This window comes from Lagopus leucura, unplaced genomic scaffold, assembly GCF_019238085.1.
Source record: "Lagopus leucura isolate 7727_CA_CO unplaced genomic scaffold, USGS_WTPT01 Super-Scaffold_100022, whole genome shotgun sequence".
NCBI lineage: Eukaryota > Metazoa > Chordata > Aves > Galliformes > Phasianidae > Lagopus > Lagopus leucura.
Window position 1 is genome coordinate 7,299,527 of NW_024962275.1, and position 13,228 is coordinate 7,312,754.

At 44.9% G+C, this 13,228-nt stretch overlaps 1 protein-coding gene across 1 annotated transcript in view; it reads right to left on the reverse strand.

Moving 5' to 3' along the window:
* Positions 1–9,326, reverse strand: part of PAPPA (pappalysin 1) — a 173,381-nt gene extending 164,055 nt beyond the window's left edge. The window contains exon 1 of the mRNA XM_042878915.1: positions 8,930–9,326. Coding sequence (XP_042734849.1) covers positions 8,930–9,326 — 397 coding nt within the window. The remainder of the gene's footprint in view (positions 1–8,929) is intronic.
* Between the last annotated feature and the right edge of the window lie 3,902 nt (positions 9,327–13,228).

Sequence of the window (13,228 nt, forward strand, 5' to 3'; positions counted from 1 at the left end):
CTTCCTGCTGGCAGTTCCAATGGAGGCACAGGCTGTTACGACATGAGGGGGTGTTAACCCTTCCCAAAAACAGGCTGCAGTTACTGGGGCACTGACACACTGTGTGCAAAACTCCATCTGCAACCACGTCTGCTTCAGATGTAACTGTGGGGTAAATTACCTGGTTTTGCCCTTAATTAATACCCTCAGCAGTCCAGGGCCAGGCTTTTTGCATTCCTGAGTCAACCTACTGACCAATGTGCAGATGTATCAAAAGTAGGAAAGCATTCAAGCTCGAGAAGAAGTATCCTGAACAGAGGGGCTTCTCTGATATATGCTCTTCTCTCCCATTTCGGGCTGCATACACTGCTGCATTTGAGAAACACAGTAACTCCTGCTCATACCAACCACACCAGCACATTGGGATCAGAGATAAACTCAAGACTGTCTCATCTTCCACCATGTGCAAAGAGCTCATGTCACTTGTTGGTAAGCGAAAGGCTTCATAACCACTGCACAGCAAAGCAGCCCCCCAGCAAAGAACCATCAACAGCAACTGGAGCCAGCCTACAGGAATTAAGGTTGGCTCCACATGCAGAACAATTTAGGCTGAAGATTACCTGCTACCATCACCAAAAATGGGGTTAACAAAAAGCCAAGCCTGCTGCAATCAGTTTCTAGCTCTGACCCAAAAACCCAGCAACACTCAGACAAATCAGAGCAGTTCCTCAGTTTTCCTGAAGTGCGGTGCTCTCTCCCACCTGACAAATGTATCACCACAATTAGCAGAATGTTCTGAGGATGTTACCAGGACCACAAAACTGCAATCTTATTGTGAGATCAAAGAAAACAACAGCATCAAAATATGTTAGGACATGAGAAAATGAACCTACATTCAGAACGAAGTAACACTGGTAACAGTGAAGGCCCATCCTTTCCCTCACTGTCTTAAAACAAACAAAACAAACAAAACAACGGTGATAAGATCTCTTTCCTCAATCCAATGGATGATCTTCGTGAGTATGCTTCCAACACTAACAGCAGAGAATAGGCAAGGAAGAGAAGGAAGGAGGAGAGAAGCCTGCAGCTGATGCTCTGCATTGGGAGCAGGCCTGCTCTTCTCCCAGCTCCATGACAATAGAAGACTCTGGGGAATCAGATGAAGGAGGGGAAGATCGGTCAGAAGAGAGAAATCCATATGGGAAAGTGATTTAAAGCAAATAAATAATAAGCTACATAAGGAAAAGGAGGAAAATCACAGCAGAGGGCCTTAAGCATCACTCTAAAAGAAGACTCGAGGAAAGCCTAACAGACCCCAGGAGCTGATCAGCAAAGAACAGGCTGGTTTTCTTCTCCAACACTGCAATTCTTGAGCTGGTGTCATGTCATATCTCTCAGATGCTGCCTCACCAGGCCAGTTCCAGATGCGTCTCAGTTTCACTTCACCCTCCCTCCCTCACTGCGAGAACAACTGCCCGCTCCTTGTTTGTGCACCACTACAATAGATATTAAACAGAACCACATCGATAATTCCCAGAAAATATGCATGAGCATCTGCCTGCCCAAGCACACAAACACGAAGCCTGCTTACCCTGTGTTCCCACACCACTCATACACTGTGTGGCTGAAGCCACCAACACGGCAGCCAACAACATGGGAACCACCCTTGGTCTGCAAGGAGGGAACACCAACCTCACATGGGGACAGGAAAGGACAACTACAGACAGCATGACATGGGTTTGACAGGGAGGAAGAAAACAGCAGTTGTGCAGAGCAGGAAAAAGGGAAAGATGGGGGAATCAAGGACATCAGATAGTGGAGAAAGAACTGAGACTACAATGGTGATAAGAGAGGGTGGAGGGATTGGACGGGAAAGTTACACACATCACCCAGCAAAACAGAATCAGACAGCGTGTTTGGAACATGTGCTCGTTTTAACACTGAAGAAAAGAGAGAAAGGTTGACAGAGACGAAGGCCAAAGTGAGATTTGGAGTACAGCAAAAACAACTAAAATAAACATGTCCCCTTCCCCTGGCCAATTTCTCTGACGTGAGAGCTTTGCAATTTTTCTTCTTTGGTATCCAAAGCAAGAAAGGACAGCAAAATAAAAGATGATAATGCAAGGACCATGAAACGCTCTGGGATGTAGAGGAGGGATGCAAAAGACTCTGAAATCAGAGCCTAAGCCAGAGTCAGCCAAGGTCAACGGTATTTTTCATGATTTTGGATAGGTTTAGGATCAAATCCATGCTGCGTGCGTAAGTCTAGCAACATGAATACATCTCCATTCTCACTAAGGGATAAGCTGACTTGTATTTACGCTTGTTCACAGTTTTAACTATGGATACACACTGCAGCTTCACTTGGTGCTGCAACCTTACGGACACAGAGCAGTTCCCAACTAAGCAAATTGCTCGGATTGCGACGAAGAATGATAGCAGAAACATTCTGGGATAAGATGCTCACTTATTCTCTTCTTAATTCCTTTTAATTTGCCTTCCAGAGCTGTGCTCTTCTCTTGTTCAGAGTAAGAGCGCTTTGACTTTATGGATGGCTGTGGGGAGAGCAAACTATATAAAAGGCGCTACCATCAAATCAAAGCAGTTTACAGGATCTGCCACTTGTGTCAGGATACATAGGGAAATAAACAAGCTGCTTTTCCTTGATCATTGGAGTTTAAATGCTCTATTGATCTGGGGAAAAAATCAAAAGTGCTTTGGAAATTGTGCGTGTGTGTGCATGCGTGCTCACACCAGAGAAAATAAAGAGGTTAGGGACAAGCAGAAATTAGCAGATCAACCAAGGATTTCTCCTCCACAGAAAGCTGAAATAAAACTAAGATTCCCAGTCAGATGCCAGCTATCATAAGGTAGGGAAGTGCTCAAAAAGCAACATAAGATCAGAAGAAAAGTACACCTTAATTTTTAGAAGTCTCATTTTGAGGCAAAAACAAAAAAAAAAAGATGATGTACTCAACTGCCCTGTGCCTACAACACTTTAACAAATGCCCAGAACCAGGGAATAGAAAAATCTAGCACCCGTTCTGTATTTGAAATAGAAGAATTAATATATAATGAAAGATTAATACATAATGTATAATGGTTAAATGAAGGGAAGGATGACATTAGACTGGCTGATATAGCTTAGAGAAAAACGCAGAGGGTTTTGATCAAGCAGGACTTTTCAGATCCACATTCAGAATATTGGGGAAAGAAGCAAAAATGTAATAAAGCGAACGTGTTCACTCTTGCAATGATGAGATATAGGAACTGTTGTACAGATGACGATCAGAGAAGGGTGGGAAATGGTTGATAAAATATTTTTCTCAGGAAAATGGGAAATTAATCAAAACAGACCATCTGTGGGAAAGGATCAGCTCTGGCAGATATTCTAACTTAAAATTTCAATAGAAGTTTCATAACTGTCAAAACACCTGATTCGTTTGTAACTTTCCAAAAATAAGAAAGCCAGTATCTTACACCAGAAGATGTTATTCTTTCTCATAGTTGACATAGTTAACACTTTTCTAAATCAATGCCTAGGTTTTTTGGGTACTTAAGATGTTGTCAGTCTGTCCGTCTGTCTTCCAGCCTTACATCCGGGTCTTTGCTAAAGATCTTTGGTTTACAGTAGAGTGCTGGGAAATTTGCTGTGCCCTGTGTTATATCAGAACCAACAAAGTGGATATTCTGTGAATGCTTGAACTAATTATCTACTGTTACATCCCTGACATGGCGGGGGACTAAATTTGGCAACCCAGGAGGTCCTTTCTCTGCTTGTGCTCCTGTAATTTCTTTCAGAGAAAAGAAAAGAGTGGCTGAAAAACAACAGCTAAAATTGGAAGCCAAACTACTATATGGGAACATCTCAGCTGACCCCTCACGGAAGGCTTTAATTTTTTTTTTCCAATACATTTTTTTGAAAATAGATGCTGTATTTTGGCTTTGCATTCTTGCTCAGACCAACCTGAGCTCCAGAAATCCAAGGTGAACACACCCAGTTAACCCCACAGTCTGACAGCATTGAGCACTGCTGGCCCAAGGGTCCTCCTGCCTTCGGGTTACCCAGGCACATATCCCTCTTGCAAAAGAGCTGAAAGGCTTTGGGGTGAGGCAGAATAGGCCTCTTTACATCTGCTCCAGCACTCAGTAAGACCTCGTGGACATGGAATTTCTGGGCACATCCCAGAAGTCAATCAGGCCCAAGTGAAGCTCAGCGCGGCCAGCTCAGCCTGGGACACAGCTTGGTGCCTACAGCAGGCAGCCACACATCACTGAGGAATCTAACCCGACCATCGCATGTCAAAAGGCAAACTTCCCTCTTTACTACCATTTTATTGATTAGAGCAGCCTGGAAGGAAGTGCTTTGAAAAAAATAGAACATGTTCTTCAGACTATATGGTTCTGACTCCAGTGTGTAGCTGGTTTAAAGAATGACACTGGTTGAAACTGGAAGTCTTAAGGAAAGAAAAATCTCTTTTTAGTTCCCATTTCTCCCGTCCCAGCTTCTGCAGGAGGGAGGAAGTGAACTGCTCACGAATATTTAATAAATGACAAACCACGCCGTATTTTTTCAGTGGCCCTATCGGTCACTGCTTACCCAGGGCTGTAGCTGTGAAGTGGGGAATCGTTGGAACGCAGAGATACACGGTGACCTGTGTCCCCTGGGAACAGTGCTGGGGGCTGTCACTACGCTGGAGCATCCATGCAGACCTGAGCCCCTGCCATCCCATCCCCTGGGACCTGGCGCACACCAGAGCTAATTAACGACGAGCTTTATGACTGAATCATTCTCTAGTCCTTCATGTCAGTACTTCATTACGGATCAAAACAAGCAAATCCGTGGAATAAAAAGGCAACAGGCTGTGAAGATGAGAAAAAAATGATGCCTTATCCATCTACCATCTATCCATCTACCCAGTGAAATTCAGTGTAAACTCACTGTCAAAGAGCATCCTGAGCAGCTGCTATAAGCATTGGCTTCAGGGATGAGACCCAGCTGACTGCGCCCACCTGATGTGTTCAGTAACAGACTCCAAAACTCCAGAAGTCGACCAAATGAAACCAAACTCCAAACAGATATTCTTAAGCCCTGAGGAGGAAGCAGACCAACACAGTGTCAGTTACACATCTATATTACTGCCCAATGGTTGGTCTCCGACATAGATGCTTCTCAGTCTCTCACATGCAAGAGCTGTGGCTTTAAGTGAATTCCACTGTGCTGATTTTGGCGTTTCCTTCTCTTTGGATTCTGCTGCAGCTTTATGTTCACCAAGGACCGAAGTTGGGAAAACATAGGCACTCCCTTACATATGAAGCCTTATTAAGTTGGGATCATGCTCTCTGTTGGCAGGCAGAGGAATAGAGAGACAGAGGAGAATGAAACTGGGAAGAGAAAAAAAAAAAAACAAAAACAAAACACAAATAACTTTCCCTCTTCAGAGCAGGCACGCCTTCCTACTCCAGCTCCCGCTGCTGATCATTCATCCCGCTCCTCTCAGCTCCCAGACAGCAAAGAGTCAACATCTCCTTCCTACGAAAACATGAGCTCCTGCTCCTGAGCCATACGCTAGAAAACACCCTGACAGGGACTCAGGAGGATCCTATTTCTCACGATGCGGTTGCGTTTCCACAGTAGAACTGAAATATCTTTGATTACAACAGAAGCAAGGTCAGTGGTGCTTTGAAGCGTTCTACTTTGCATGGCACGCGTGTTATCTAACTTGATTACAGCCCGGACCTTAACTCCTTCGTCGACAACTGGAGATATATTCAAAGACTGTAGGAGAAAGCACACAAAGTCGAGTGATTAATGCCATGTGCCCATGCGTGCATCTGTAAGAGAGATGTACTGTGCCAATAGGTGTGCACTTCCAAGGAGTGTCTGTCCAAGAACAGTGTGGCCCAGGGACAGACCCAAGCACGCACAACCCAGAGCCGCGCGGCGGGAGCCACGCGAATGAGGCACAGCCCGGCTCCCAAAACACTGCTGAGGATTTGCGTAACACGGATCAATGGGTCAGACTTCCAGTTTCCCAACTGTTTTCCCTGAGAAATGCCAGAACAGATATGAGTGAAGTCAAACAGGGCAGCAATAACATCACTGCCAACCAGCGTGAAAATTGGCAGAGCCTGGCACTGAGGACTGCCTATGATCAGAGACAGGGCACGGCCCGGCGCAATGACGAACCCACTTAACAGCGCTGTAAAATTAGCCATTTATGAAAACAAATTGAATACTGCAGCAGAGGGTGACGTAAGGAGAGTTGGCTCCAGACAGAAACAGAAACTCCTGTAGCAGGATTAGCAGAGGAGCTCCTTCATATCAGGGCTCAGGCATGGAAGCTGATAACAACTCGAGTCCTATATGAAATTTTTAACAGACAGGCTTCCCTTATAGGCTCACGTGTGGGTGTGTGGCTCCTATATGACTTGTGGCGACTACTCCTGTGCCGGCACAGAGGGATCGCAGAAGAGCTGTCAGCACAGGAAGAGGATAGGGGCAGAAAGCAGATGAAGATACAGGCAGGACTCTGTAAAAGAGGCGCTCTCCAGCCAGCCCTGCCCTCCCCTTCAGATCTGTGCAAACACAATTTCCCACTTTGCAGCTGCAACAGAAGTTGGGGAGAAACTCACTGTCTGCAAACTAGAGTAATTCCCTGCCCACCCAGCACCCAGAAGAGCTCTGGCTTTCAGCAAGGTACTACAGATATAACATCGGCAGCAGAACAGGGCTCCGGAGTCTGTCACATCCCAAAACAGTGAAAATGAGAAAGCCAAACGTTTTGGCAGCCAGAACCCTTGATTTCCTCACGGAGGGAAGCGTAATCTCTCCCTAAGCTTGCTGCAGGTCTGGGAGGCTGTGGTGTGCAGAGGATACTCCGAGTGAGTTCCTCTTGGACATCTTCCAGGTGTTTACACACAGAGCCAAACCTGGCTCCTCTTCAAGAGTGTGTGATGGGGGGAAGGGGGAGTTTAAAAATAAAATAAAAATCACAAAGTCCTCCCGAGCAGAGCTGCAAGCTCCACAGTGCTAAACTGGGGCATTTCTTTTCATTTTTCGCCGCGGAATGTTATTTCCGTGCATAAAATGGGTCAAGTGTTTTATACAGGCAACAACCCAACCTCCCCCAGCCAATCAAAGTATTTTACTACAAATGATCTTGGTGTGTGTTTGTCTAGGTCCCCTATTGTATGAATTGCAGATACTCACACCAAAGGCAGACATGGGGTCTTAGATCCCGGATTACATACAAACAAAAACACAGATCGTATTCTGCCACTGATGAGATCTGTGCAAACCCAAATTCTGCCTCTGCTAAGCTGAAAGGGAAGCGCTTTGAGCCCAGGGTTTAAGTTAAGATTGGGAAACAGAAGAGCGGAGCACGAGAATGCCTTCTCCTATGAAATTACTCGTCTGACTGCCCTACTGAAAGCCATCCCAGTCCCGGCACCTCCTGCCCACCCCAGCAGCCACACACGCTGCATCCCTCTCCCCACCGCGAGCAGAGCAGCTGGGACTGGGGAAAGTTAAGGAAACGCACTGCTGAGTTCATCGTAGTTTTTGTTTTGCTTCGGACAAAGCAACTTCACCAACAGGCGACAGCGGTGCGGGTCAGGGACGGGGCAGCAGGGACGGAGCAGATGGCAGCGGACAGCAGGGATGGGCGAGCGGGGCGGGCGGCGGTGCCACCAGCAAAAGCATCCGCCTGCTCTAGGAAGTGCCTCCAGTTAAAGGGAAAGGGGAAATCCTCCCTGTCTCTTTAAGGCATCCTAGGACATGGAAACTTTGTGCTTTCAGGGAATCTCCTTGCCAAAAGAGCTGTAAAACATGTCTTTCACCCCCCCTTCTTCCCCCCCCCTCCCCGCCCGGCCCGTTTCTCTTTCTGACTTGCTTCCTTTTTTTAAGGGCATTTCCATTTTCTATGACTTCCTTCGGAGCAAAGATGGATGTGGCGACATTTATAAGGGTTTGTAACCCTCCAAAAAGTATCTGATTTCACGACAACTTTGCTGCAGTTTATCACTAAAGCGGGGAGAGGGAGGGAGATGGCTGGAGGGGGGGGAGCGGGAGCGAGCGCGGGGGAAAGGACCCAAATCCATGATGGGCTCGTAAAATTTCAGCAAGAAAAGTGCAATATTCCTCATTATTGTTCAGCTCAGACAGCTCAGCCTGGTAGCTGCTTTCAGTACTAAATGGTTTTATAGGGCTATTTGACCTTACAATCATTTGTGTTACACTTGCCGTTTCTAAGGGGAGACGAAAATACTTGACATCCTCTAGCTGCAGCGCGAGTCCCAGCCCCAGCTGAGTGCCGAGGGGTTGGGAACTTTATAAACTCATTTGATTCATTTGAGGTTTCACAATAGCCAAAAGTTCCTTTATAGCTTTTTGGAAACCACATGCTAACATAGCATCTAAAAAGGTAACAGTGAAAGTACGCTAAAGAGCTCATAAAACTAAGGAAATCATACAGGGACCTTACACATGCATTTCTGTGCAGCCACACGCTAGACATACGTTTCTTTCCATACATACATATAAGTTACTTTTAAATGCTCTACTTACAGTTTTCTGACCTGCAAATGAGTTAAAAACCCACCGTAAGAGCTCTCCCTCCTGTCTGCATCTCAATCCATACACACAGAAATACAGAAACTAGCCCGGATACTGCCATTTCCCTGTGTAAAAGTTTACATAACTTTTCCTGCCAGCATATACTTTCAGAGAGTTTGCCGAGCTCCAGTATTCCACAGAATATATGGATAATAAACACACCCGTGCATGATTACACATGCACTCACATACGTCCGTACGTTGCAAGGCACACAGGCACATTTAAATGCACACACACGTATCCTATACACACGCACGCCTACAGCTGGCTGTTCTGCCGGCTCCCGAAACGTAAAAGGGATGCTGCAGCCCCGGGCACGGCGAGCGACCTACCTGCAATGACAGCCGGAGATCTCTGTCCTCCTTCAGCTTTCAGCCACACTTGCAAAGTGAAGGCATCTCGGGGCAGCTCAATGTCTGCCTTCAGCCGCAGCTGATCACCTTGTCCACTGAAATAGAGCGCCCTGCTCGGGGTAAGGGACTCCTCGCCGTCCTCTACCTCCCGCTGTTGCCTCCTGCGGGGGACATGCCCAGGCTCCAGCCCAGCAGTGGAGCGCCTTCCTCGGGCTAACCTGGTGGCACAGGTGCCCGGGGCAGTGTAGAGGAGCTGGCGGCTGTGCCTGGTGTCCCTTCTCGCCCTGCGGGAGCGCTCGTCCATCCCACATTCGGGTCCACTGGCTAGGGCTGTACAGAGAAGCGCAAGAGGCAGCAGCAAACTCCAGAGCTGCATTTCCAATCTTCCCCCCCCTTCTCCCCTGCAAATCCTCCCGATCTGCCAGCTTTGGGCTCCTCCTTGCCTTGACTTTCTTCTCTTGTTCACCCTTCTTGGTATTTGCTCTTTTTATAACCCTTCTCAGTTGCTTTTTCTTTTCTTTTTTTCTTTTTCTTTCTTTCTTTTTCCTGCTTATAGATTTTTTTTCCCCTTAAAACAAATAAAAATAAAATAAATCAAAACTCCTTCTTGGTTGAAATGTATTTCTCTGTTCTTCCTCCTCTATCTGTCTTCTTCTCCTCTATTCCTCCACAGCTGGAATTCCTCTCTCTTCTTTTCTCTGCTGGATTTTCTTCCCTTTATTTTTTTCTTCTTAAAAAAAAACACACACACACACACTCACACACACAGAACAAAACAAAACAAAAAAACCCAAAGCAACCCCCCAAGCTTTCTCCAAGACTCAGACCCACTGATTTCCCTCCCCCCAAAAGATGCTCTAATCTATTTATTTTTTTGGCCTCCTTTATAACATAAGCCACAACCCCCTCCTTCCCCCCAACCTCCCCCCCTCCCTTCTTCTCCACAAAATGAAAGAAAAGAGAAAAAGCCCCTCAGAAGATGAGTAAACAAGAATATGCTAATCTACTCTAGGGTGCTCCACCTTCCCAATTGAATGATTCCCATTAAAACTGCAGGGATCATGACTAATCAATCAGCTTGAAGAAGCAGATAGCTCCAGAGGTTCAAACAATTTTGCTGTTTTCTTTCTTTCCCCCTTCTCTTCTCCTCTTCCTCTTTCCCCCTATCACTTTCTCCTCTCCTATTTATTTTTTATTTTTTCAAGGAGACAATCAAGAGGAATGGATCAATGTGACAAAAATGCTGCACCCCCCTTTTTGCAGTCTCCCCAGCTTTCTTTCTCAGTCCAGTCCAAAACACACATTCCTATTTTTTTTTTCTTGGCAAAAGAGAAAGCTATTTCTCCTCTCAGACTCCCCGTTGCACTTTGCTGGTAAACCTTATGCTCCTCTGCAGCACATAAAGAGTCTTGAAACTTGAGTCTCAGATATTTTTTTAATTGCTTTCTTTCTTTCTCTCTTTTTCACTCTCTCTCTCTCTTTCTCTAATTCTTTCTTTTCCTCTTATTATTTTCTTAAAGTTATGCAATCAGCCAGACTCCCCCTTTTGTGGTCCCCCTCAGAGCGGTTGTGTGCAGCTAATCCAAATGTTGCATCAAAAGGTCCCCATCGAGTCATGAGCAGCTAAAAGGAGAGAAGCTTGGTGGAGAGCAATTGCCTTCCAGAAGCTGCAGCAACAGAGCAGGATTTGGCTTTTGAATGCTCCCAAAGACTCCTGTTGTTGTTGGTTGGTTGGCTTTTTTTTTTTTTTTTTTTTTTTTTTAAAGTAATTAAAAAAAAATTATAATTTTGTTGGTGGACTGAGTAAAAAAAAAATCCTTTCTCAATATTGCTAGCTATTCAGTCTAAGGAATTCAGCTCCCCTGGCTTCCCTGGCTTAGTTGTAGCCACAGGTAAGCTTCTGGCTGCTTGCTGGTTTGAAGATCTCTTTCTGAGCTGGGACGTTTCTTTTTTTTTTCCTCCTTTCCTTTTTTTTTTTTTTTTTTTAATAATATTTTTTTCACTCTTGAAAGATCTCAAAAGCTCCCCCTGATGGCAACAAAAAGTATTTTTCTAAGTACTTCATAAGTGGAAATAGTAGCACGCTGAACCTACTGGCCACTACTCTGTTCAGATGAAGCCCACTAGAATGGAGCTGAGTTACAGCAAATTCAGCCTCAAACCCAGGAGTTCTGATCATCCTCTTCTCTCATGTCAAACTTCATTTCTGTCACTGCTTGTTTTCCTACGGACAATCTCTCAAGAGTTTTCCTGGGACTGTAACATCACTGCTTTTGCAGACTGCCCTATTGGTACAAGTTGTTATGGCCACTTGCACTTGAAATATACCTGAGAAACTTAATGAAAGTAAATACTGTCATGTGGAAGAATTGTTGAATATTTTCAAGGCTTCCAGCAGATGGTTTTCCAGCTCCTCGCCAGTGTGCAAACACTCAAGAATGTATAGCTGCCATCTGATTTTCAGCGATGTTGCACACAGCCACAAGGATCCACAGAACTCAGCAAGAATCAGAGCTGCTCAGCCCCTCCAATTGCATGACTTCCCTCTGTGCAGCTCTAATGGCAATAAAGATAAAAATACCAGCAACATCTATGAGGTTTTGAATACAAGACCTCAAAGAAATCAAGCCTCTCACCAATCAAGAGGAAATTGTTAGGTAGCAAACAAACTACAGCACGGTCTAAACCCCCACAAACACCCCGAGGAACTCAGAGGGATGCAAAAAAGCCACTTACACACACACACACATACACGTCCACTCAGCAGAGCCCGTGTGCTCCACTTTACTATTGTAATTCAGCACATAAGGGATGCTGAAAATCAAAAAGTTAACGTGAACGGGTTCAACTTCAAATAAGAGCTAAACCAGAAAGAGTTGTGATGCCCAGGACACTTCTTTCCTCATTGGAAAACCCAGTGTCCGGGGGAACTCTGCCCTGGCTGGTAGGACAGGCCCTGCATCTTCAACAACTTCCAGTTTTTCCCGTGGAGAAAGTTAATCCTGCAAAATCAGAATGTTTCTTTGGGGCATTGCGATTTGGCTGAAATCATCAAAGACAACTGTTGGAATATTTCAGTTTGATGGCATTGCATCATTTCATTTTGTACATACTTGACCTTCTGCTCTTAAAACAGCAACGGCAAGAGCAAGAGCTTCACTGAGACCATGCTCTCTTTTCCAATGCAACGGATGACAATTCCTGTAACAATTTCAGGAGCGTTTCTGCTACAAGCAAAATGCTCAAATCTCAACTTCCTGTATGGTGGACAGAAGGAAGTATGAAGAGATGGAATTTACTTCTAAAGGACAAATTACAAGTTCAATCAGTTTTACTTCCAAGACATTGCAAAAGCGTAGAGAAAAAGTGGTGCATAAACTCCCGAGTCCTGAACGACAAAGAACAGAGAGTAGAAGAGTGATGTGATTTTAAGAATAGGGAGTAAATCTGGGATTCCTTAAGTCCATGGGTCAGATCTAACTTCCCTGACAACAGATGAAATTCTACCCTGCACAGATGGACATTTATTTTCTGCTTAAGCCAGTACTTAAGTGATGTACGGGCCTTCTGGCAGGGGGGTTTCTACCCAAGGAGAATAATCCTCCTGTTGAACTCGAGTGGAGTATTCTCTTAAGTAAAGGGAGCAGGATATTGTCCTGCATGTACAGAGATTTTCACAAGAAAACGGGGAAAAAAAAGCACCAAACCCTAGATACATATATAGAGACAAGAATTAAAATAGATATTTATGATATTATGCCAAAAAAATAGCACTGAGCTACATGCTGCATGCAGTCATTATAAGTAGAAATACTCAGCAGGAATCTTAGCTGAAGCTGCCAATAACTCCCAGGTTCAAGACTAGAGCTGAGTGAATAAATCATAACAAATAATGGTTTTGTCAAATTCTGACTTTTTTCCCCCTCCTATTTGCAAGCTGACTGCAGAACCTCGCAAATATGTTTGAAATTACATGCCCATTTCTCCCTCATATTTAGAATTTCTTTAAGGCCAATTAGCACACAATTTGCCGCAATGTACACATTTTCACATTTGTTCTGCGGCAATTAGGCGAGGAAGTCACACAGCATTATTCTTGGCTCCCTGGGGGTCAGGTTTAATCACTCATGGTATAGTAAAATTACTAATTACACATATGACGGGAGACTCCACAGTTTGAAATCTTCTTCGGCAAGAACGGCGTTGAATCTTCGAATTACTCATGTGAAGGTCAATTAAAAGCAATGTTTCTTGAAAGGCAAGCGGAAAAGTCTGCCA